The sequence below is a fragment of the Schistocerca serialis genome, chromosome 10 (genome assembly GCF_023864345.2).
Source record: "Schistocerca serialis cubense isolate TAMUIC-IGC-003099 chromosome 10, iqSchSeri2.2, whole genome shotgun sequence".
Taxonomy (NCBI): Eukaryota; Metazoa; Arthropoda; class Insecta; order Orthoptera; family Acrididae; genus Schistocerca; species Schistocerca serialis.
The window spans coordinates 159,702,709-159,728,808 of NC_064647.1; the positions used below are offsets into that span (position 1 = coordinate 159,702,709).

Genomic DNA, 26,100 nt, shown 5'->3' on the forward strand with positions numbered 1-26,100 from the left:
AAGGACAGACACAGCATACAGGAAAGTCAAAACAACCTTTAGTGACATTAAAAGCAACGGTGGTAACATTAAGAGTGGAATTCCACTGTTAAATGCAGAGGAGAGAGCAGATAGGTGGAAAGAATACATTGAAAGCCTCTATGAGGGTGAAGATTTGTCTGATGTGATAGAAGAAGAAACAGGAGTCGATTTAGAAGATATAGGGGATCCAGTATTAGAATCGGAATTTAAAAGAGCTTTGGAGGACTTACGGTCAAATAAGGCAGAGGGGATAGATAACATTCCATCAGAATTTCTAAAATCATTGGGGGAAGTGGCAACAAAACGACTATTCACGTTGGTGTGTAGACTTTCGGAAAAGCATCATCCACACAATTCCGAAGACGGCAAGAGCTGACAAGTGCGAGAATTATCGCACAATCTGCTTAACAGCTCATGCATCGAAGCTGCTTACAAGAATATTATACAGAGGAATGGAAAAGAAAATTGAGAATGCGCTAGGTGACGATCAGTTTGGCTTTAGGAAAAGTAAAGGGACGAGAGAAGCAATTCTGACGTTACGGCTAATAATGGAAGCAAGGCTAAAGAAAAATCAAGACACTTTCATAGGATTTGTCGACCTGGAAAAAGCGTTCGACAATATAAAATGGTGCAAGCTGTTCGAGATTCAAGTAGGGATAAGCTATAGGGAGAGACGGGTCATATACAATATGTACAACAACCAAGAGGGAATAATAAGAGTGGACGATCGAGAACGAAGTGCTTGTATTAAGAAGGGTGTAAGACAAGGCCGTAGCCTTTCGCCCCTACTCTTCAATCTGTACATCGAGGAAGCAATGATGGAAATAAAAGAAAGGTTCAGGAGTGGAATTTAAATACAAGGTGAAAGGATGTCAATGATACGATTCGCTGATGACATTGCTATCCTGAGTGAAAGTGAAGAAGAATTAAATGATCTGCTGAACGGAATGAACAGTCTAATGAGTACACAGTATGGTTTGAGAGTAAATCGGAGAAAGACGAAGGTAATGAGAAGTAGTAGAAATGAGAACAGCGAGAAACTTAACATCAGGATTGATGGTCACGAAAATGAAGTTAAGGAATTCTGCTACATAGGCAGTAAAATAACCAATGACGGATGGAGCAAGGAGGACATCAAAAGCAGACTCGCTATGGCAAAGAGGCATTTCTGGCCAAGATAAGTCTACTAATATCAAATACCGGCCTTAATTTGAGGAAGACATTTCTGAGGATGTACGTCTGGAGTATAGCATTGTGAAACATGGACTGTGGGAAAACCGGAACAGAAGAGAATCGAAGCATTTGAGATGTGGTGCTATAGAAGAATGTTGAAAATTAGGTGGACTGATAAGGTAAGGAATGAGGAGGTTCTACGCAGAATCGGAGAGGAAAGGAATATGTGGAAAACACTGATAAGGAGAAGGGACAGGATGATAGGACGTCTACTAAGACATGAGGGAATGACTTCCATGGTACTAGAGGGAGCTGTAGAGGGCAAAAACTGTAGAGGAAGACAGAGATTGGAATACGTCAAGCAAATAAGTGAGGACGTAGGTTGCAAGTGCTCTGAGGTGAAGAGGTTAGCACAGGAAAGGAATTCGTGGCTGGCCGCATCAAACCACCTACTGCAACATCCCTAGTACGATGAAATCAGAGCGACATCGACAGAAAATACAAACAAAATCAGCTTGCCATCGTCGAACATTGTTGTTTCTATGCTGCAGCATATTATAATTATTTTCCACGATGCCAAGTATTGATTATTTTTTTGTCTCCGAATATTCTCAAAATTTTAAACATGGCTGACAGCAGGAACTGTAAATAAATTTTCAATATATAAAGTATACAGACATCCAGCTGCATAAATTTATGGTACAAACCTTGACAAGGTTTTTGGATATTCTTTAAAAGGAGAGTCACATAAATAACGTAACATTCGAAATGCATGCAAAGTACATGATGAGCTAAGGAGCTCAAGTAAAACATTTGACCTTGGACCCTTAGCTCATCAAATATGTTTACAATTTTAACGTCATGTAATTTATGTGACTTTCCTTGTGAGGAAGATACCTTCATTGGTACTAAAATACTTTCAAAATTTTTCACTAGATTTGGGCAACCAGTTGGCAGTATACTCTATACACCGAAAATCTCCTGGTATTATTCGCTGATACACTGAAGCGCCAAACAAACTGGTGTAGGCATCCGTATTCAAATACAGAGATATGTAAACGGGCACAATACGGAGCTGCGGTCGGCAACGCTTATGTCAGACAACAAGGATCTGGCGTAGTGATAGATCGGTTACAGCTGCTACAACGGAAGGTTGTCAAGATTTAAGTGAGTCTGAATGTGGTGTTATAGTCAGCGCACGAGCGATTGGACACAGCATCTCAGAGGTAGCGATGAAGTGGGTGTTTTCCCGAACGACTATTTCGTGAGTGTACAGTGAGTATCGGGAATTCGGTAAAACACCAAATCCCCGACATCGCTGCCGCAAGAATGGGACCAACGACGACTGAAGAGAATCGTTCAACATGACAGAAGTGCAACACTTACGCGAATACTGCACGACACAATGCTTTAAGCCTCGCCCGTCAACACCGACATTGGACTGTTGATGAATTTAAACAAGTTGCCTCATCGGACGAGTCTCGTTTCAAATTGTATCGAGCGGATGGACGTGTGCGTGTATGGAGACAACCTCATGAATCCATGGACTGTTCAAGCTGGTGGAGGCTATGTAATGGTGTGGGGCGTGTGCAATTGGAGTGATATGGTACCGCAGATATGTCAAGATACGATTCTGATAGGTGACATGTACGTAAGCATCCTGTCTGATTACTTACAGCCATTCGTGTCCATTGTGCGTTCCGACGGAATTGGACAATTCGAACTGGACAATGCGACACGGCACACGTGCAGAATTGCTACAGAGTGGCTGTAAGAACATTCTTCTGAGTTTAAACACTTACGCTAGCCACTAGACTCCACAGACATGAACATTATTGAGCATATCGGGCATGCCTTGCAACGTGCTGTTCTACAGAGATCTCCACCCGCTCGTACTCTTACGGATTTATGGACAGCTCTACAGGATTCATGGTGTCAGTTCCCTCCTGCACTACTTCAGACATTAGTCGAGTCCATGCTACGTCTTGTTGCGGCACTTCTGCGTGCTCAAGGGGCCCTCCGCGATATTAGGCAGGTGTAGCAGTTCCTTGGCTTTTCAGTGCAAATTACGTGACGTTAAAATTGTAAGGGTCCATGACGAGGAAAGGAGCTCAAGTCAAACAGTTGACTTAAGTTCCTGTTCACAATTTTTATGTCATATAACTTATGTCAGTTTCCTGTTGAGGAAGATACCCTCAGTGGTAGTAAAACCTTGTCAAGATTTTTAAAAAATGGTTCAGATGGCTCTGAGCACTATGGGACTTAACATCTATGGTCATGAGTCCCCTGGAACTTAGAACTACTTAAACCTAACTAACCTAAGGACAGCACACAACACCCAGTCATCACGAGGCAGAGAAAATCCATGACCCCGCCGGGAATCGAACCCGGAAACCCAGGCGCGGGAAGCGAGAACGCTACCGCCCGACGACAAGCTGCGGACCAAGATTTTTACATTAACCTTTTGTAACCAGCTGGCTGTATACTTTATACATTGAAAAACTCCGGCTATTGCTTGCTGATGTGTAAGCATACATACTTCTATTAAAGTAGTCGATTCAAGGAATGAAGTATTGTAGTATATGATACATTGCCAAATTCAAAATTTTAGAATGCGATACATGGCTTTGATCGAGATAGTATCCCTAACATGTAGTACGCACAGTGCGTACCATTTTGTTATTTCTTGCATGCCTCTTTCAAGGTGTTGCATTTTAATGACAAGCAATGAACGCGACTAGTCGCTACGGACGACCGGTGTACACACTGTTACCAAGCTCCCTGCTGCTCCGGAAATCTCCGGCCATTATTTGCTGATATTTGAGCCTAACAACTTCTATTGAAGGACACGATAAGCATTGAACGTGTTGTAGTATCTGATACATTAAGTCAGTATTGTAGAATCCGATACACGGGTTTAATCGTTTTAGTACTCCTAACATGTAGTACACACATTCCATACCACTTTATTTGTTGCATGCCGCTTTCAGGGTGCTACATTTTCAATGACCAGTAGTGAACGCGCCTTGTCACTACACTCTGCAACCCTGCTCCCTCTACTCCGGGTATTGTTTGCTGATATTTGAGCATTCAGCTCCTATTGAAGAGCATGAAAGGCGCCAAAGGTATTGTAATATCTGATACATTAACCAACTGAATATTGTAGAATCCGAGGTACAGCTTTAATCGTCTCAGTACCCCTAATAAAGGGTACACACACTCCGTACCATTTTGTTGTTTGTTCCATGCCACTTAACGATGCTACATTTTTAATGACCAGCAGTGAATGCGGCTGGCCGCTGTGGGCGACCTCTGTATGGCCTGCTAGCCTGCCCCCCGCTGTGGCTTTCGCCGGAGACCAGCTTCGCCTTTCTCCGCAGCCCTGCCCCCACCCCCCACCCCCATCTCCCATGCGGAGAAGCGTAACCCGGTCACGTCCCCTGCGGGCCGGGTGACACCGCGAGTGGACACACGTGTTAAGCCGGCGTGGGTGGTGTGTGTACACCGGGCCTCATTAGCCGGCGCACGGGGTCAGACAAAGCCCGCCACCCCCCAGCGAAACTCAATCTCCGCCGCCTGATTAGGCTGCAGCCTTTCCCGTCGGCACGGCGCCGGCCAATATCAACACGGCACGTGACCGCGCCGCAATATGCCGCGGTCCGCTACGTCACGAGCTGCCGGACGTACACTGTGCAACTACGGAGTTGGTTTCGTGCCAGTGCTCACCAAAACTGTTGGCGGCAGTTCCGGTTGCGTCTGACTGTATCATCATCATCAGTCCATAAATATTGCTTAGCCCATAACATCGTAGGGGTCTTAATTTCACTGAGAATCTATCTTGTGGTAACATAAATGAAATTTTGGCTCCTAGCATCGTTAGACGCAGTCATGGGATAAACAATATTTATGGAATGACAGCCTTGGGAGAGCCAGTCCTGACTAAACTCTACCATCTGGTGAGCAAGATGTATGAGACAGGAGAAATACCTTCAGACTTCAAGAAGAATATAATAATTCCAGTCCCAAAGAAAGCTGGTGTTGACAGATGTGAAAATTACCGAACTATCAGTTTAGTAAGTCACGGATGCAAAATACTAAGGCGAATTCTTTATAGACGAATGGAAAAACTAGTAGAAGCCGACGTCGGGGAAGATCAGTTTGGTTTCTGTAGAAATGTTGGAACACGTGAGGCAATACTGACCCTACGACTTATCTTAGAAGAAAGATTAAGGAAAGGCAAACCTACGTTTCTAGAATTTGTAGACTTAGAGAAAGCTTTTGACAACAATGACTGGAATACTCTCTTTCAGATTCTGAAGGTGGTAGGGGTAAAATACAGGGAACGAAAGGCTATTTACAATTTGTACAGAAAGCTGATGGCTGTTATAAGAGTTGAGGGGCATGAAAGGGAAGCAGTGGTTGGGAAGGGACAGGGTTGTAGCCTCTCCCCGATGTTATTATATCTGTATATTGAGCAAGCAGTGAAGGAAACAAAAGAAAAATTCGGAGTAGGTATTAAAATCCATGGAGAAGAAATAAAAACTTTGAGGTTCGCCGATGACATAGTAATTCTGTCAGAGAGAGCAAAGGACTTGGAAGAGCAGTTGAACGGAATGGACAGTGTATTGAATGGAGGATATAAGGTGAACATCAACAAAAGCAAAACGAGGATAATGGAATGTAGTCTAAGTCGGATGATGCTGAGGGAATTAGATTAGGAAATGAAGCACTTAAAGTAGTAAAAGAGTTTTGCTATTTGTGGAGCAAAATAACTGATGATGGTCGAAGAAGACAGGATATAAAATGTAGACTGGCAATGGCAAGGAAAGCGTTTCTGGAGAAGAGAAATTTGGTAACATCGAGTATAGATTTAAGTGTCAGGAAGTCGTTTCTGAAAGTATTTGTATGGAGTGTGGCCATGTATGGAAGTGAAACATGGACGATAAATAGTTTGGACAAGAAGAGAAAAGAAGCTTTCGAAATGTGATGCTACAGAAGAATGCTGAAAATAGGATGGGTAGAACACATAACTAATGAGGAGGTATTGAATAGAATTGGGGAGAAGAGGAGTTTGTGGCACAACTTGACTAGAAGAAGGGATCGATTGGTAGGACATGTTCTGAGGCATCAAGGGATCACTAATTTAGTATTAGAGGGCAGCGTGGAGGGTAAAAATCGTAAAGGGAGACCAAGAGATGAATACATTAAGCAGATTCAGAATGATGTAGGTTGTAGTAGGTACTGGGAGATGAAGCAGCTTGCACAGGATAGAGTAGCATGGAGAGCTGCATCAAACCAGTCTCAGGTCTGAAGTCCACCACAACAACAACAATGACTAGCCAGACAACATATAATTATTAGTTAGTTGGAGAAGTTCGTAGTGTTTTTGTTTTGCATGTTTGTAATCCCGCCACGTGGTCTGAGACGCCTTGACACGATTCGCGCGGCTTCCGCCGTCGGAGATTCGAGTCCTCGCTCGGACACGGGTGTGTGTGTGTGTTGTCCTTAGCGTAAGTTAGTTTAAGTTAGAGTAAGTATTGTGTAAGCCTAGAGTGCGTGTGTCTGACTAGCGGCCACTGCTCGACACGTGTCGCGGATAACGACTGGACGGGTTTATGTCGATAGTAGGTCGGTCATCATAATGTTGTGGCTGATCAGTGTATTTAACACGTTAACACATTTGTAATCAGACACCTGATATTTTAAAGAAAAGGGGATTTTGGGGAGGGGTAAGAGGTCGTTACTAAACAGTCCTGTTGTGACGTCCCCTCTCTCCTTTTGTTGTCGTTGTTGATGTTGAGCCGCTACTGCTACAGCTCGGTCGGTGGAATGGAGACGCGACTCGCAGCGATGGTTGTCCCCGGCGGATAACGTGGAACAGCACCTGAAAATCTCTAAAGAAAATTGCTCCTCGCGTAATGTATGAAAGTCCGTTTGGGAGTCCGCACGGTCTTCTCAGCGATGCGAACTGCTGATTTTGATTGTCTATTATGGTTTTATGATAATTTGTTGTGCCCGATTAGTTATTTATTGCAGCATTGAGTGAATCATTCATCACCGGCGTCGTTTCACGCCACTGAAGCGAAGAAAAATTCATTTGCGGTTCAGTATCAGTAGTAGTTGTTACGTTGCTAGGCAGAATTGTTCGCTAAGCAAATCCAGAGATAATCTATAATGCTGTCTTGCTTTCGTGCGTTGTGATATTATTTCGGCAAAACACTCCCTTTTAATGCCCGATGTTGATGAAGCCACTCTTTCAATTAAAATGTTCACAGTTAATTAATTTTGATCATCAACTATCACACATTTCAATTAATTTTGGAGCCAACACGTGAGATTTCCATTACTGACAAACAATTTTATTGTTCCTTCTTAGCGTTTAGTTTATAATCATCACACCACAGGCACACCGGTGGATCAGATCAATTACGATTCTTTTCAATTCGGTGATCGTGACAATTACGACAAATTTTACAATCGGCGTATTTGTATTATCTTCGTGTGGTCGTATTAATGTTTCCAACTCCAGGCTAATCAGGTATTGCAGTCTTCGATACTATGTCCATTCGTCGTTGTAACTGTTCACTTTGGTGAAGGTTGAGTCCAACAATAATATCTCCAATAATTAAAGTTGATTAAGTCATCGTACACTATCAAAATATCACTTCAGTTCAAGTTCTCAAGTCAGAATAACTGAGAACAAAATCCGAACATCTCCGTCACACAATATTACTTTTTTAAAAATAGAAACAATGTCGTAGCGTTCCGTTTGTAGTACAATAAACGGTGATCTCTCTCGAGTTGGTAGCAAGGAAGCTAGCAAGCGACTAACTTTTCCATGATCGAGCATTGTAGACGCATTGAATTTCCTTTTAGCCGCGTTTACAACTCTCTTTCACAATAAATGTTATCTCTGACCGACATATTACTTTGGACTTAATTTTCGTCGTACTGATTTGCAGTTATTACTAAGATGTTTGATAGCTAATTAAAATAACCTTTCTTTCTTTCTAGCTTTCTTTCATGTCATAGTAATTATTGACATTGGTGTTCATCAAAGCTTTAAGGTGTTCTATTATTGTCAAAGTTGTCGTACCTGTCAGGATAACACTGTCCCCTACTTTAAATTATCATGACATTCTTATTTGGGTCTTCGGGTTTCTTGAGGTGTTACACTGTATAATGTGATGTTTCGAATTTCTTGCTTCTGTTAATTGCTCTACGTACTCTCCCTTTTGTAAAAACCATTCTAAAGAACCGATATAAACAACAGGCCTGCTACTCACCTTCATCGGATATATATCCAACACCGAATCTTACAGGCCGTTTGAGGCTCTGCTGCTGCAGTTTACAACGAAAATTTTATGTGACCTTGCTACTGTCCGTCTTAGACTGTGGTGGTACCAGGGTTTTACTTGTACCCTTCCCATTATTTCCTGGCATATTCGTTGGCAGGTGTGTATGTGTATGTGACCTCTGCAATTATCCTCCCACCTACTATAGATTTGATAAGTCTTGTGGATGACAGCTACCCTCTCTTTTGTTGCAGGATGAGAAGCAGCAGATGGAGCAAGAGGAAGTAGTTCTAGACGAATCGGCCGACAGGAACGTCGGCTCCTGAAGAGACACCCCACTGCCTTCCCGAAACGTTTCCGATCTGAAGCGCATTCATCGATCGTCGTATATAAACAGTAGTGTTGGACCATTTGCTAGCAGTAGTGGTAGTTCTGTCACAGCTCAACCTTCATCTAACAGGCCTAACATCCTGGGGAAGACATACTGGCTTTGGAAAGACAGATGTGAATACAAAAATACAGGAAGCGGTGTTTTTCAGATAAGATAAAGCTGCCTGTTACTGCCTTTACAAGAATATTGACTGTGCACAATCATTTGCCATCTGCTTGTTTTCCAGTTATCAGTTATCAGTTATTCAGAAAATACGGAGCAGTACAGAGAAAGTTCTGATACACTGGTCAAAGAGGATCTGAAAATTCACTAGGCCTCATCTGAGATTTAGTGACCACCAAAAGCACATCACACTCTCCTGGAGGAGTGTGTTGTTAACATAGCACTAGAGCGTAGTGCTCTCAGGTGGCTGATACCGTGTTCCACGTTCCTCCCATCACACGGCATATTAGGAAGTAGGGAAAGAGTCTGGTGAATTTCTTCTCGAGAAGTCTTCCGCTCATCCTCTGCCCAGTTGCACGACTGCACGAGTGGTGAGCGGTAAGGAGAAGATTGATTGTGCCAAAAGTGCCCAGCTGTATAGAGAGATTGGCCTGAGTAGATTCGAGCACGATTCAGTAGTTTTGGCAACAGGTGAATCTGCGGCAGACGAGTAACTTGGCCTGTTGGGATCCTGCCAGTTCATCAGTGGTCTGGTTGTTGGTTAGCCCAGTAATCTGGTGACCAGCTGGAAGATCCAGTGATCTGGTGACCTCTTGGAACCTCCAAGTGAATGCTGAATGCTTGGCCAGTAATCTGCTGGAAGCCCTAGGCTGTTGGTTAGCGCAGTACTTTGGTGGCCTGCTGGCAGTTAGTCGTCTCCCCAGTGGTCTTGTCGGCCTGAGACTCCCGCCTCCAGCCCGGTCATCCAGTGGATGAGCGTCCAGTCTGGCTGACCCCCCCGAGGCTCGCCAGGCGCATCAGCAAAGCGTGCGACGCAAGACCCGGCGGACTTCGCTGCTGGGATCTCTGGGCTTCGCCCGCCACCAGGGGCCCTCTGCTTCTTCCTCGGCAGCCGTCTCGTCCTTCCAGCAAGTGAGCGGCATGTACCGCACGGTGCGCCACGGAGAGAACTCGCTGCAGTACACCATCCTGCCACAGCAGGATGACCTGGGCAATTCCGGCGCGGCCTCCGGTGCTGGACCAGCCGGTCGAAGGTAAGTCAACAAGTTTACCATATGAAGATTCCTGGCAGATTAAAACTGTGTGCCGGAACGAGACTGGAACTAGGGACCTTGGCCAACTAGGGACCTTGGCCCCAGTTAGTCTCGGTCCAGCAGACAGTTTTAATCTTCTAGGAGGTTACATATCGGCGCACACTCCGCTGCAGAGTGAAAATTTCATTCTGGAAACATCCGCCCCGGGCTGTGGCAATATCCTTTCTTCCAGGAGTGCTAGTTCTGTAAGGTCTAGAGGCGAGCTTCTGTGAAGTATGGAAGGTAGGACAGGAGGCGCTAGTGGAATTAAACCTGTAAGGACGGGTCGTGAGTCGTGATTGGGTAGCTCGGTTGGTAAAGCACCTGCGCGCAAGGCAAAGGTCCCGAGTTCAAGTCTCGGTCCGGCAAACGGTTTTAATCTGCTACATTTCATATCAGCGCACACTCCGCTGCAGAGTGGAAATTTCATTCTGAAGTTTACCATATCTCCTGAATCGTTCACACACAGATCCCCTTCAAAACTTGAAGTATCGCGATTTATATGCAAACCGCCGAAGTCCCTCCGAAACTTCGTCCTGAATTCACCATTTCTCACGACAAATACTTTATTAACGTGCCTAAACTGCCAAATTGAGATGATACCTGCTTCGTACGAACACTTCTCACCCCCACCCCCCTTGTTTCGTAACCACACTCTCGCGTCTTGGCATTACACCCCCCCCCCCCACCCCCCAATATGGGTCTGCAACCGACACTGCCCTGATTCATCAGACTCAAACTTCTTCATGGGAAGATCCCGTGTTTTTTCCTATTATGAACTCAGAAAAGAGCATTCTTGTTCTTCGGTCCCAGGTTATGTTCACGGACGAGTCCAGGTATAGTCTGAACAGTGATTCTCGCCGGGTTTTCTTCTGGCGTGAACCAGGAAGCAGATACAAACCTCTTAATGTCCTTGAAAGGGACCTGCACGGAGGTCGTGGTTTGATGGTGTGGGGTGGGATTATGATTGGTGCACGTACACCCCTGCATGTCTTTGACAGAGGAACTGTAACCGGTCAGGTGTATCGGGACGTCATTTTGCACCATTATGTCTGCCTTTTCAGGGGTGCAGTGGGTCCCACCTTGCTCCTGATGCCGGCCGTAGCGGCCGAGCGGTTCTAGGCGCTTCAGTCTGGAACCGCGCGACCGCTACGGTCGCAGGTTCGAATCCTGCCTCGGGCATGGATGTGTGTGATGTCCTTGGGCTAGTTAGGTCTAAGTAGTTCTAAGTTCTAGGCAGCTTATGACCTCAGATGTTGTCCCATCGTGCTCAGAGCCATTTGAACCATTTTTTTTTTTTTTTTTTTTTGCTCCTGATGGATGATAACGCACGACCCTACCGAGCTGCCATCTTGGAGGAGTACCTTGAAACAGAGGCGAATGGAGTGGCCTGCCTATTCTCCAGGCCTAAACCCCATCGAGCACATCTGGGATGCTCTCGCTCGACGTATGGCTGCACGTTTTCAAACCCCTAGGACACTTCAGGAGCTCCGACTGGCAGTGGTGCAAGAATGTGAGGCTATACCCCAGCAGCTGCTCGACCACCTGATCCATAGTATGCCAACCCATTGTGCGGCCTGTGTGCGTGTGCATGGTGATCATATCCCATATTGATGTCGGGGTACATCCGCAGGAAACGGTGGAGTTTTGTAGCGTGTGTGTTTCGGGACGATTTTCCCAACTTATCTCCAATACCGTGGACTTACAGATTTGTGTCGTGTGTGTTCCCTATGTGCCTATGCTATTAGCGGCAGTTTTGTGTAGTGCCACGTTGTGTGGTACCACTTTCTGCAATCATCCTTAATTTATGAGCGTGAGTGTAGGTGGTGACACGCCGGGTGTGGGTTCGCAGGACGCGGAAGGCGGGCGGCGGGCGGCTGAAGCTGGCGCTGGTGCTGGGCGTGGCGCTGGTGCTGGCGGCGGGCGCCGTCACGACGGCGGTGCTGGTGCCGCTCATGATCCCCCGGCCGCACGGCGCCGCCCACCGGCCGCTCACCAGGCACCACCACCCGCCACAGGTACCCCACTAACTGCTGGTTCTGCGTCTCTCCTCTGTCTCAAGTAGTGGAGCAGTCGTAGGTGTAGTGCCATATATCGAGTGCAGTTCAGGTACTCGAAAAAAAAAAAAAAAAAAGCTCTTGCAGAATGCTAGTGTGCTTCGTTAATTACCAGCTGAAAAACGCCCTCCTCCGAGCAACATTATATATATATATATATACTTTGAGGTTCGCCGATGACATTGTGATTCTGTCAGAGACAGCAAAGGACTTGGAAGAGCAGTTGAACGGAATGGACAGTGTCTTGAAAGGAGGGTATAAGATGAACATCAACAAAAGCAAAACGAGGATAATGGAATGTAGTCGAATTAAGTCGGGTGATGCTGAGGGAATTAGATTACGAAATGAGACGCTTAAAGTAGTAAAGGAGTTTTGCTATTTGGGGAGCAAAATAACTGATGATGGTCGAAGTAGAGAGGATATAAAATGTGGACTGGCAATGGCAAGGAAAGCGTTTCTGAAGAAGAGAAATTTTTTAACATCGAGTATAGATTTAAGTGTCAGGAAGTCGTTTCTGAAAGTATTTGTATGGAGTGTAGCCATGTATGGAAGCGAAACATGGACGATAAATAGTTTGGACAGGAAGAAATGTGGAAGAAATATGGTGCTACAGAAGAATGCTGAAGATTAGATGAGTAGATCACGTAACGAATGAGGAGGTATTGAATAGAACTGGGGAGAAGAGGAGTTTGTGGCACAACTTGACGAGAAGAAGGGACCAGTTGATAGACATGTTCTCAGGTATCAAGGGGTCACAAATTTAGCGTTGGAGGGCAGTGTGGAGGGTAAAAATCGTAGAGGGAGACCAAGAGATGAATACACTAAGCAGATTCAGAAGGATGTAGGTTGCAGTAGTAGCTGGAAGATGAAGAAACTTGCACAGGATAGGGTAGCATGGAGAGCTGCATCAAACCAGTCTTAGGACTGAAGACCACAACAGCAACATTATATATATATATATATATATATATATATATATATATATATATATATAACATGGTTTTCTTTCAAAGACTCTTACAGAAAATTGGAGAACAAGCTGCCTTAACCCTCACTCCGCTTTCCGTCCAAAAAGTTTGCGTGCAAACATATTCGCGACCTTTTAACACAGAACGCACTATCTCCCTGTCGCTGCAACTGTCTATATACCTCTCTCTCCCACTGTCTCCTTTTCCTCTGCTTAACTTACAGTGTATTCCACTGCCACTGTCTCCTCTCTCACCTACACATCTCCGTTTGTTCTTCGTTCCTACTGCTACTATCTCTACCATATCACAGCAGCACAAACACTTTGGGATGGTCCAACTCATTGTTTTCCCTATACCCACATGTTTAAAATTTCGGTCCAAAATATACCGTCCGTTACACCTTCCTGTTTTCACCGGCCTGGGAAGGTTCCGACCTCTCCCCCCCCCCCCCCCCTCCCCCTTCCACAAGCCTATGTGTGGTCTCTATCCACCCACCACTCTTTTTCATTCCCATTGCCTCCTCTCCTGCTCCCACTGCTGCTGTCTCCACCTCTTTCTCCTTTACTGCCACTCCCTCTCACTGGCCATCACTCTTTCCTTCTCCCACTGCAATTGCCTTCATCCACCTCTCTTTCTCATCTTCTTCATTCCCATTGCCTCCTCTCTTGGTCCCACTGTTGCTATCTCTACCAGTCTCTTTCTCCTTTACTGCCACTCTCTCTCACTGGCCATCACTATCTCCTGTCTCTCTCACTGCAGTTGTCTTCATCCACCTCTGTTTTTCTTCCTCTGCAAGTTTCTCTCTCCCACCATGACTCTCTTCATTCCTCCTCTCCCACTGCCAGTGTCTTGTTCAACACAAAAAGCGCGAAGGTGTATTCATGAGAGAGGCGAAATGAGAATGGAGGCAATTGGTTCTCCAATTTTCTTTCTGAGTCTTTTAAAGAGAAGCATGTTCGCCATTTTTTTCTCAGCTGGTTCCGTTCTTCTACCTGCCTCAGCATGGTGTGCAGCTTACACCTACATAAAACTAATTATATAGGTCAGCAAAGTTTTCACATTTTTTTAAAATATGTTTCGATACATTTATATACCTTGAAATATGTTGCCTATATTAGGCTACAGAAAATTGTCTCCCATCCAATGCAAATTCACTTTACACTATTTTACTGAAGAATGCCCCTTTTTAGGTTACACTTGCAGTACACAAAAAAATGCGGTGTTTGATTTGTAAGTAAAAAGAATTTCACATCACAAAATCACTTTTTCTAAGGTTTTTACCTTGACAGGTTGCGCTATCGAATAATTTCCAGGTCAAGATAGCGTGCATAGGCGTAAAGTGTCCATCATACACAAATATCGTGCCACAAAGTTTTATTGGTGAAACAGTGCTGACTACGAACAGAGTTTGCTGACGTAAGGACGCTTGCGGTTACAAAAGAACCCTTGGCATGTGTTCACTACAACAGCTAAAACTACCGAATGGTGGGCTCCATGTAGTTCCCAAGTTGTGCAGCGACCGTAAACCATAAAATTACCAAATAAGCAGCAACCAGTCGCAAAATCGTGTTTGCTTTATTTACTTTTGCAAATCGATTTCAAATCATTAACAGCCATCATCGGTGCTACAAATACAAGAATAAAAATAAAAATAATAACAGTGACCAAATATATCCATTTCTGTAAATGTTTCAGTAGTTCATCATTATATTTTACCTCACTTTGTATGTCATTTCTTCTTCTCATTTTTATTTTAGCCGTATCTTTTCGCATAGAGGGCGGGTTTGCTTTGCAGCGCCCCCTTATGGTTTCTCGTTGTGATAGTCAATTCTCGATGTATCACTTTATGTTTGACCTCTGCTTAATACAGTGTTACTACTCACTGCACATATTGGTTGCAAGGTAAATTTGTATGTGTATTTTAAATGGTTTAATGCGACTATATACATTTAATTGGTTTTACGTTGCTTTATGTACATTTATTCATTTGGTCACTGTTATTAACTATTTTTATTTTTATTCTTGTATTTGTAGCACCGATGATGGCTGTTAATCAGTTGAAATCGATTTGCAAAAGTAAATAAAGAAAACATGATTTTGCGACTGGTTGCTGCTTATTTGGTAAGCTAAAACTACAACAGACCGAATATTAAATCTCTGTTGGCCCATCACGGCTGCTAAGTACTTTTCAATGTCAATAAACTTCACCAACAGCCGTACACTTTAAGATATTTTATTTGAATGCAACCATTTTCGGCTATTCATTTTGCCATGTTCAGGCTCCATAGGCTTTTATCCAAATAAACGATATGTTCGTGTATTTGGATAAAAGCGTATGGGCCCTGAAGATGGTAAAATGAATTAACGAAACTGGTTGCTTTCAGAATAAAATAAAGTATCTTACAGTATACGGCTGTTGAAGTTTATTGACGTTGAAAAGACCGAATATTACATTCATATTTTACGCGCATCAGCACGGTAACTTTGAACCTCTGCGTCCCGGTAAGGGATAATGAGATTTAAAAAAATTCACGGTTCTCCGAGAACATCTTGAGAACACATCGTAAAAATTCCGAAAATTTGCCATGAATAGAAATTATAAAAGCGGCCATCCACAGAATTGGTACTTTTCGTAGCCAATAAATACGATTCTTAGAGCGTATCTTGGAAGCAAATAAAGATTTTCAAAAGCGGAAAAAGGGCGGTCTAAAGAATGTACAGTTAATATTCGAGCCATTTTCTATGGTAAGATATTTAGATGATTGCGGACCACGGTGCAAAAATTGGTAAAAACCGGTTTTTGTAGTTTTCTGCACAAGTACCAGTGCTGCAGGAACGCTACAGTATGCCCGTTCTTCTGATACATACACAGATAATCGCTAGGCTACGAGCTATCCAAAACATCTGACCCTTTATCTGTGTGATCAATGGACACCGAGTTATGACCCGTGACAAATCGCCGTTTCGTGAGTAGTTTTTTGGAATATATAGATACTGTGCGCAGCCGTGCGCAGACTCATTAATGTATCAAGCCGTGCTGAGCTGAAAAACAATCCATCTGAATTTTTCATAAAACACTTAAAAGATTTTTAAATAAGACAAACTCTAACGGCCGATTTCCTTCCCCATCCCTCCTTAATCCGATGGTCCCCTCCCCAAAACCAACCAACTACACAAAAACCTACACAAAAATTGTCAGACACGAATCTGCTATGGTCACGTAGCAAATACGTGCCGACTGTTGCTGTTAACGCTGTGAGCCACTGCTTTCATGCACTACGTTCTAAGAAACGGGTGAGCGTACCGTTAGACGCCTCTGTCATGAAATACACTCCTGGAAATGGAAAAAAGAACACATTGACACCGGTGTGTCAGACCCACCATACTTGCTCCGGACACTGCGAGAGGGCTGTACAAGCAATGATCACACGCACGGCACAGCGGACACACCAGGAACCGCGGTGTTGGCCGTCGAATGGCGCTAGCTGCGCAGCATTTGTGCACCGCTGCCGTCAGTGTCAGCCAGTTTGCCGTGGCATACGGAGCTCCATCGCAGTCTTTAACACTGGTAGCATGCCGCGACAGCGTGGACGTGAACCGTATGTGCAGTTGACGGACTTTGAGCGAGGGCGTATAGTGGGCATGCGGGAGGCCGGGTGGACGTACCGCCGAATTGCTCAACACGTGGGGCGTGAGGTCTCCACAGTACATCGATGTTGTCGCCAGTGGTCGGCGGAAGGTGCACGTGCCCGTCGACCTGGGACCGGACCGCAGCGACGCACGGATGCACGCCAAGACCGTAGGATCCTACGCAGTGCCATAGGGGACCGCACCGCCACTTCCCAGGAAATTAGGGACACTGTTGCTCCTGGGGTATCGGCGAGGACCATTCGCAACCGTCTCCATGAAGCTGGGCTACGGTCCCGCACACCGTTAGGCCGTCTTCCGCTCACGCCCCAACATCGTGCAGCCCGCCTCCAGTGGTGTCGCGACAGGCGTGAATGGAGGGACGAATGGAGACGTGTCGTCTTCAGCGATGAGAGTCGCTTCTGCCTTGGTGCCAATGATGGTCGTATGCGTGTTTGGCGCCGTGCAGGTGAGCGCCACAATCAGGACTGCATACGACCGAGGCACACAGGGCCAACACCCGGCATCATGGTGTGGGGAGCGATCTCCTACACTGGCCGTACACCACTGGTGATCGTCGAGGGGACACTAAATAGTGCACGGTACATCCAAACCGTCATCGAACCCATCGTTCTACCATTCCTAGACCGGCAAGGGAACTTGCTGTTCCAACAGGACAATGCACGTCCGCATGTATCCCGTGCCACCCAACGTGCTCTAGAAGGTGTAAGTCAACTACCCTGGCCAGCAAGATCTCCGGATCTGTCCCCCATTGAGCATGTTTGGGACTGGATGAAGCGTCGTCTCACGCGGTCTGCACGTCCAGCACGAACGCTGGTCCAACTGAGGCGCCAGGTGGAAATGGCATGGCAAGCCGTTCCACAGGACTACATCCAGCATCTCTACGATCGTCTCCATGGGAGAATAGCAGCCTGCATTGCTGCGAAAGGTGGATATACACTGTACTAGTGCCGACATTGTGCATGCTCTGTTGCCTGTGTCTATGTGCCTGTGGTTCTGTCAGTGTGATCATGTGATGTATCTGACCCCAGGAATGTGTCAATAAAGTTTCCCCTTCCTGGGACAATGAATTCACGGTGTTCTTATTTCAATTTCCAGGAGTGTAGTATCGGCCGTTTCATGCAAAAGGCACAAGTACTTAAAAAAAAAATCAATAAAACTGTGATTACAGGTAGATTCCACTGGGGCTCAAAGGGTTTGAAAACAGATTAAAATCGGATGCGACATAGTCGGGACTATTTGGAGGATGATCGATGACAGTGAACTCAAGGCGTTGGATTGTTGCAGGTGTCGCAGCGCTCGTGTGTTGTCTGACATTGTCATGCTGGAGGAGAGGATGCCCCATGTGTCGACGAACTGTTCGAAGTCGTGTTTTCAGTTTTCTGAGGATCTGACATTACCTTGCAGAGATTATGGTGACGGGTTTGGATACGAATTCCAAATGCACCACACCGTGAACATCCTAGCACACTACGAACATGACTAGACCTGCTGATGGCATGGTTTTAAGCTTTTCTGACGTCGGTGATCTTTTGTGGCGGAACTCCAATGACACTTCCTTGTTTCCAGGGTCAAAATGGTGCACCCAGCTTTCGCCACCTGTCACAACGTTATTAAGGGTCCCATCAAGCTCAAAACGCAAAAGAAACTGTTGACAAAAGTCCAGTCTGGTTTGTTTCATGTGTGACATTGAGAAACCAACTCTGCACATAGTGTTGTTGAGGTTAGCACCACCGTCTCCTTCGGCACGAGCACGAACAGCCTAGCACCTCATGTTACTGGTGTCGAAACAATCATCAGCGTGAACAGCCTTCATTCTTTCATGGGTTGTAACTGGGGGCAGCCGGCAGCGGTGGTCTAGCGGTTCTAGGCGCTCAGTCCGGAACCGCGCGACTGCTACGGTCGCAGGTTCGAATCCTGCCTCGGGCATGGATGTGTGTGATGTCCTTAGGTTAGTTAGATTTAAGTAGTTCTAAGTTCTAGGGGACTGATGACCACAGATGTTAAGTCCCATAGTGCTTAAAGCCATTTGAACCATTTTTGGACTGGGGGCATGTTTTCCCCGGTCAGAAACCATACTACAGCACGCTGTTTATGACGCACCAACAAAGGCACGTTAGAAAAAACCATGTTACACGCTACAGAGACTTACAATCTGCGTCTGCGTCAGGAAAACTCGACCGAGTAATATGCATGACATGTAATACCTCAACCGATGTTGAGAAGAGAATTTAAAAAATTCGAAGAAATTACTTTTCCGCTCGTCCTCGTACATAACTAGCAGCACAAATATTGCGTGTACGAATTTAATGCACAGAAACGAAAAGATAACAGTGAACACACGGAAATGTTAGAAACACGACAGTGCTTCGCTGCAGTTGAACGTTTCTGCTTTCAGTGCCGACACATCGACTCGCCTTCGTCTGTTACGCAGCCTCCCCGCGAACTGTCCGCGATGTGTCGTTATTTGAAACGCACTTTACTTGCTCGCGTCTAAATTCACGGTGTTTGCTCTTGTGCAGGCATATTTGGACGTGTCGGTGGAAGCAAGATTGGTGTGGTTCTTCTAGAGGTATTGGCGCTTGTTTTATAATTAGCTGTGGACTGGCAATCTTCACATGACATAGATGCGGCTCCACTCTTTCTATTGAGACCATTGTGGGTTTTCCATTGTAACATATTTCAGCTGTATATCAGTGTCCCTGAGTACGGTGACCGGAAAAATCATTTTAAATCCTTGTGGATAGAGTTTCGTCGAGTTTCATTTCTGCTTCTAGCTAGAGTGCCAAGCCGAGACGTCTCTTGTCGTAACTGAGCGATAAACATTGGCATTGAGTCAGTCCCTTGTAATACTGGCGAGCGATAACATCAATAGGCAGAATTACTAGTTAACGTTTATTATGTTAATACACTCTAACAAGGGGAGGCCGCCAATTGCGAAATTCAGATTCGATTCATACTGCGCATAATAAAAGCTCATGGCCAGAGGTGTAATGTGGCAAAGCATCAAGATGCAATTCTCAGCCGTTGTCGAGAAAATCGACAGTTAAAAGAAACCGTTGCGGTGAAATACTCTCAACTACGAGCAATTCTCTACAGCGTCGTGGCGCAGCGGTAAGCGCTCTGGTTGGTAATCCGAAGGTCGCCGGACGCCGGATCTAATCTCGCGCTATGGAAGTTTTTTTTTTAGTATTTGTTTTTTATAATTCAAATATATATATATATTTATTTATTTAAATTACAAAAAACTAATAATAAAAAAAATTGCATGGCGCGGGATTCGATCCGGCGACCTTCGGATTACGAACCCGGGCGCTTACCGCTGCGCCACGACGCTGTACGAAATTACTAATCGTCGAGAGTATTTCACCGCAACGGTTTCTTTTAACTGTCGATTTTCTCGACAACGGCTGAGAAGTGCATCTTCGTGCTTTGCCACATTACACCTCTGGCCATGAGCTTTTATTATGAGCAGTATGAATCGAATCTGAATTTCACACTTGGCGGCCTCCCCTTGTAAGATAAGAAAAAGGCACCACGAAAGAATTATCCAAATGAGACGGAAATATGTAGATGTGAACGAATAATTATAATTTCGGAAAAATTGGATGATTCGTTGAAGAGAAAGAGTGTCACAAATTGAGTAAGGCAATAACGCATTGGTCTACATCTGGCCCTTCTGCAAGCTGTTATTCCTTTTAGCATTGATTCTGTTGTTGGATGTCGAGGGATATCGTGCCTTCTGTTTAATTGTCGCATTAGATTGCCAAAATCCCGAGCTGGCTGCAGGACCCTGCCCCTAAAGGGCCAACTTGCTCAACTGGGGAGAGATCTGGCGTTGCTGGTCAAGCTAGGGTTCGTCAAACACGAAGACAAGTAGTACAAAACGTCACCATCTGCCGGCGGGCATAATCTTGCTGAAACGTAAGCTCAGAATGGCGTGCAACAAGACGGGGCATGGAATACCGTCGACGTACCGCTGTGTCGCAAGCATGACAACCAAAGGTGGTCCTGCTATGAAAAGAAATGGGACCTAAAACCATCTTTCCTGGTTGTCGGGCACTATGGCGGGCGACAATCGGGTTGGTATCCAACCTCTGTCTGGGGCATCTCCAAATATGTGTTCGCTGGTTATTGGGGCTCATTTTTAAACGGGACTCATCAATAAAGGCCTGTTCCAGTCAATGAAATTCCAGGCAGAAGACGTGTCTGGAGACCGCTGGACAGTGGTCGGATACCAACTTGGGTGCCGGCCACCATACAGCCCGACAACCAGGAGCGATGGTGTGGATACTGCTTCCTTTCATAGCAGGACCCCTTTGGTTGTCATCCGCGGGATCCTTACGATGTAGCCGTACGTCGACGATATTCTACGCTCTGTTTCTTGCCCTTCATGGCAGTCCATCTTGGGCTTTAACGACGACAGCTTCTACTGCTTCAAACTTGCGAAACGCTGTTGGCCAGCAAGTTCAACAGATTTCTCCCCAATTGAAAACGTTTAGATCATGATGGGCAGAGCGCTCCAACCAACTCCAAAGGAAGTACACCCACTTTAAAGTGGAGGCTACGGAGTGGATGAGAGTTTGGATTGAAGAGAAAGGCGTGCTAGGGTAGTCCATGCCGCTGTGCTAAAGCACTGTGCAAGGGTCGCATAGTGGTTAGCGCATCTGCCGAGCGAGTAGGAGACTTGGATTCGAATACCGGTCTATGTACAAATTTTCATTCATTGCGGCTGTCTGCATACATTCATCATAGATGTTTGAGATCTCAGGAACCATATAGTTTCAATTGATATAAGATCTTTGACAGTGTAGGTTTTAATGATTGAGAGCACAAACGAGAACACATCAGGCAAATGGGAATGTTCTGTATGCACTATTGTTCTGGCTCTCCAATCTAAAGGGTAGTGAGATGGAGCAGATATATTTAAAAATATCGGTAATCAGATATATCGATATTAAAAAAGTATATACACTCGCTATATCGAGACAGAGTATTAGTATGTATATATATACGGAAAAAATATCGACGGAGCTGCCTATAAAAATATCGGCTGCAAATATAAATTGTAAATATGCTTCCAGTTTTAGAGCTGTATAACTATTGTTTATTATTAGATATTCTGAACATCGGCAAGCTAGGAGCCTGCAAGTCCTCCTTAGACCAAGAATTGGAAGGAAAACGATCCACGTTTAGCGATAAACTTTGCTGATAATGGTAACTGTACGTAAGTGGAACAATAGAAGATTTGTCCGGAACGTTTCGTGTCGACTTCCCTGCTTCTTCATTTCTGGTTCAAATGGCTCTGAGCACTATGGGACTTAACTGCTGAGGTCATCCGTCCCCTAGAACTTAGAACTACTTAAACCTAACTAACCTAAGGACATCACACACATCCGTGCCCGAGGCAGGATTCGAACCTGCGACCGCAGCGGTCGCGCGGTTCCAGACTTCATTTCTGCTAACGCCAGTGACGTGGCAGTTCTAGTGGCAACACAGCTGAACGTTGCAGCTTCAGCAGGTAGCGCCGAGCACCGATTACGTCAGCGTTTCCCCTCACACGTCTCGGGCCACCGCAATCTTGTCATTTAGATAGCTGTTCATTATTTTCAACAACTGCTTTTGAAGAAAGCCGATGTGAAGAAATAGCATACTAGTTGCGTTAAGAATTGTTTACTAAGGCCATTGGTGTGCTATTTCTTCACATCGTGAATCTTGTTATTCCATTCATACCCCCCCCCCCCCCCCTCCCATCTCACCAGTGTAGTCGGACTTCTCCCTTCGTGCTTCACACAGTCAAAAGTGAAAGATGTGATGAAAGTTCAAAAAGTAGTAAGACTCCTTCACACAGTGAACGTAAAATTATGTCCTACTCCAATTTCAAACCAATAACTTCAGATATGTACCGAAAAACTGGGAAAAAATATAATGTAAAATAAAAACATTGGCACTCGATATAGCTATTATGATATTGAATCATCGATGTATGCCTGGTAGAAATATCGCAATATGTATCGATAATGGAAAATACGAGGCCTGTCTAAAATGTGTGCCACCTTTGGCCACAAAAAATATTTCGAATACCTGACGGGGTTGGGACCCTAATCCGCTTCACAGTAGGCCCCTTGTGCTTGCACACACTTAGTCCACCAATCCTTCCAGTGTTGGAAACACTTCTGGAAGCCTTCTTTTGGAATGGTGTTCAGCTCCGTCGTCGTGTTCCACATTATCTCTTCTCTACTCTCAAACCGGGATCCTTTCAGTGGCGTCTTCAATTACGGAAATAACTAGAAGTCGCAAGGAGCTATGTCTGGAGAGTAGGGAGGTTGGCGAACGTCTGCAATTCCGTGCTTGGCTATGAAATTTTGGTTCAAGTAGGATGAATGTGCGGGGGCGTGGTCGCGATGCAGTTGCCAGTTTTTCGCCGTCCACATGTCTGGTCTTTTGTGCCGAACAGCGTCACGGAGTCGCCGGAGAACATCTTAGCAATACTACTTTGTCACTGTTTGTTCTTGCGGTGCGTATTCGTGATGCACAATTCCACGAACATCAAAGAAGACAGTGAGCATCACCTCGATTTTGGTTCGCACCTGCCGCACTATCTTCGGCCTTGGAGACTCACTCAGTGTGTTTCCATTGCGACGACTGTCTTTTTTCTGGGTCGTACCCGTACAACCATGACTCCAGTTACCACGGTGTTCAGAAACCCAGGACCAGAGTTGGTGGTGTCCAGAAGGTCCTGTGCAACGTCAAAACGGAGGTCTTTTTGTTCCGGCGACAACAACTTGGGCACGAATTTCACAACCACTCGGCGCATGCTCTAACATGCAAAATTGCACGTGCAGAATCACTCCAACCTGTTGGGCAATCTCCCTCACTGTCAAACGACGATCTGCCATCACCAAATTTTGCACCCTCTCAACAACAGCTGCACTCCGAGCAGTTTGTGGCCTGCCAGAACGCTGGTCACTCTCCGCTGATGAGCGACCATTTTTGAATCGGTTGAACGATTTCTTAATCTGAAGACTGGTCGTCCCACGGGGCGACCCGCCAGTAATCCCCATATTTGGGCTAAACTTGAGCTGATGGTTCACTCGCCGCGAGGGATTAGCCGAGCGGTCTAAGGCGCTGCAGTAATGGACTATGCGGCTGATCCCAGTGGAGGTTCGAGTCCTCCCTCGGGCATGGGTGTGTCTGTTTGTCCTTAGGATAATTTAGGTTAAGTGGTGTGTAAGCTTAGGGACTGATGACTTTAGCAGTTGAGTACCATAAGATTTCACACACATTTGAATTTATATATATATATGTTCACTCCCACCATGCCATGGGGTTTCTCCATAGCCCACAGGCTGGTTTTTGAAGGATGGCACTATGGTCACACGTAAAGTTAGCCTCATCTGTCAGTAGTATGAATAGCCTGTGCAACCAACCAGCGAATAAAGCGTCACTGCTGTGGCAAGTCCATAGATAATAAGGCCTGCCAGTACGCTATGTAAGTGATATGGATAGTGGTAATTGAGGTGGAGGATGTTCCACACGGTCATCTGGCTTACTTCACGCTGGCAGACCACCTGCCTGGTGCTTAAACGGAGCCGAAGTCGCTGTCAAACAGCTTGTATCTCCACCTTCAAGAGTGAGCCTCCCTTAGAATGCATCTGTGACCATATGTCCGTATGACCTTCCTTCGCCCCTTATCCGTTCAGGGACTGCTTCTTACAGCTTGTCGCCATTTATCACAATCGCACTGTATGTGTGGGTTGCCTGACAAGGGAATGCTCCAATCAGATATGTCGAAATAAATACTATGTCAAAATTTGAGCTGTTAAGTCACACTGCAAGTATTTAAGAAAAATGTTGAAAATTGCGAGCTTCGTTGTTCGCCAGGTAGCTGGAGAAATGTACAGCAGTAGCAGACGGCTCACGCGCAACACGGCAAGTGCCAACTTTTATGGGCTGCAGGTTGGTAAACAGATGGCGTGGCACAACGCGATCGTACATTTGTAAAGTGAATTCCAGTTTCCGTTGATAGTATCTTGACACAATTGTTCACAGCTAACATTCACTCTTTTAATAACCATAATAATTAGTATTTGCGTTTACTATGTCACTAAGTGATAATAGTGGAGATAAACCTAAACTGATTTTCTTTGCGTCTTCTTTGTATATGCTTGCTAATAGCCTCTGTCTTTGTGCAGACTACTGAGTTCCATAGTAATGTGGAATCCAATTAACGTTTTCAACCTTGTAGCGGCCGCTGTGGCCGAGCGGTTCTAGGCGTTTCAGTCCGGAACCGCGCTGCAGGTTCGAACCCTGCCTCGGGCATGGACGTGTGTGATGTCCTCAGTTTAGTTAGGTTTAAGTATTTCCAAGTCTAGGGGACTGATGACCTCAGATGTTAAGTCCCATAGTGCTCAGAGGCATTTGAACCATTTTTGAATCAACCTTGTAGAGATGAAATATGAAGAACGTTGTATACAATCACCTACTTCTTCTGAAGACCTACATATCTGTTCTTTAGTAGTTTCTTGGACATTCATCCCAATGATATCGACATTTCGTTAGAATTTGTGGAAATATTAAAAGAAACAGGAAATATTTCTCACGATTCCATAACTTGAAAACCTTGGTCTCCAGCGAAAACGTATCACAGTACAAAATTTAACTGCTTTATATTTGCTGTTAAAGGGTCCCATTGACTTTTTCTGTAGAAGTAACAAATGGATCTGAGCACTATGGGACTCAACTGCTGAGGTCATTAGTCCCCTAGAACTTAGAACTAGTCAAACCTAACTAACCCAAGGACATCACAAACAGCCATGCCCTAGGCAGGACTCGAACCTGCGACCGTAGCGGTCTTGCGGTTCCAGACTGTAGCGCCCTTAACCGCACGGCCACTTCGGCCGGCGTAGAAGTAACAGTTTGACCGTATCAGAGAAGGGAATCTGAAAGTCTTGCGAGCGGTTTTTGAAGGCATTGCGGGATTCATAAAACCCATAGGTATTTGCAGCTGAATCACGCTGTATAGTGAATCATTCACGTTGTAGTCATCGACAGACAGCGAAGGAACTGTTGTGTTGCGAGGTACCGCTGTGAACAGAAAGCTAATTCGCGAGAGCAATAACACTGTGAACCCATTGTTCCCGCATGGGTGGCGCAGCACTTGGCTGTAGCGCGGCGAGCGATACGTGCCAATTTGGGAGCGCGCTATACTCTCGGCAAGACAATTAATCTGGCACTGCGAAATCAATCTGATTTACTGAAATAAATAGGCAATTAGTTGCACAGCAGGGCTTTAATCGCGTTACTGCCACC

At 45.3% G+C, this 26,100-nt stretch overlaps 1 protein-coding gene across 2 annotated transcripts in view; it reads left to right on the forward strand.

The window, feature by feature from the left end:
- Positions 1–26,100, forward strand: part of LOC126424862 (uncharacterized) — a 544,468-nt gene that overhangs the window by 192,540 nt on the left and 325,828 nt on the right. For both annotated transcript variants that reach the window (XM_050087676.1, XM_050087677.1), the window contains exons 2-3: positions 8,744–10,076; positions 11,968–12,133. In XM_050087676.1, coding sequence (XP_049943633.1) covers positions 9,964–10,076; positions 11,968–12,133 — 279 coding nt within the window. In that variant the 5' untranslated portion in view covers positions 8,744–9,963. The remainder of the gene's footprint in view (positions 1–8,743; positions 10,077–11,967; positions 12,134–26,100) is intronic.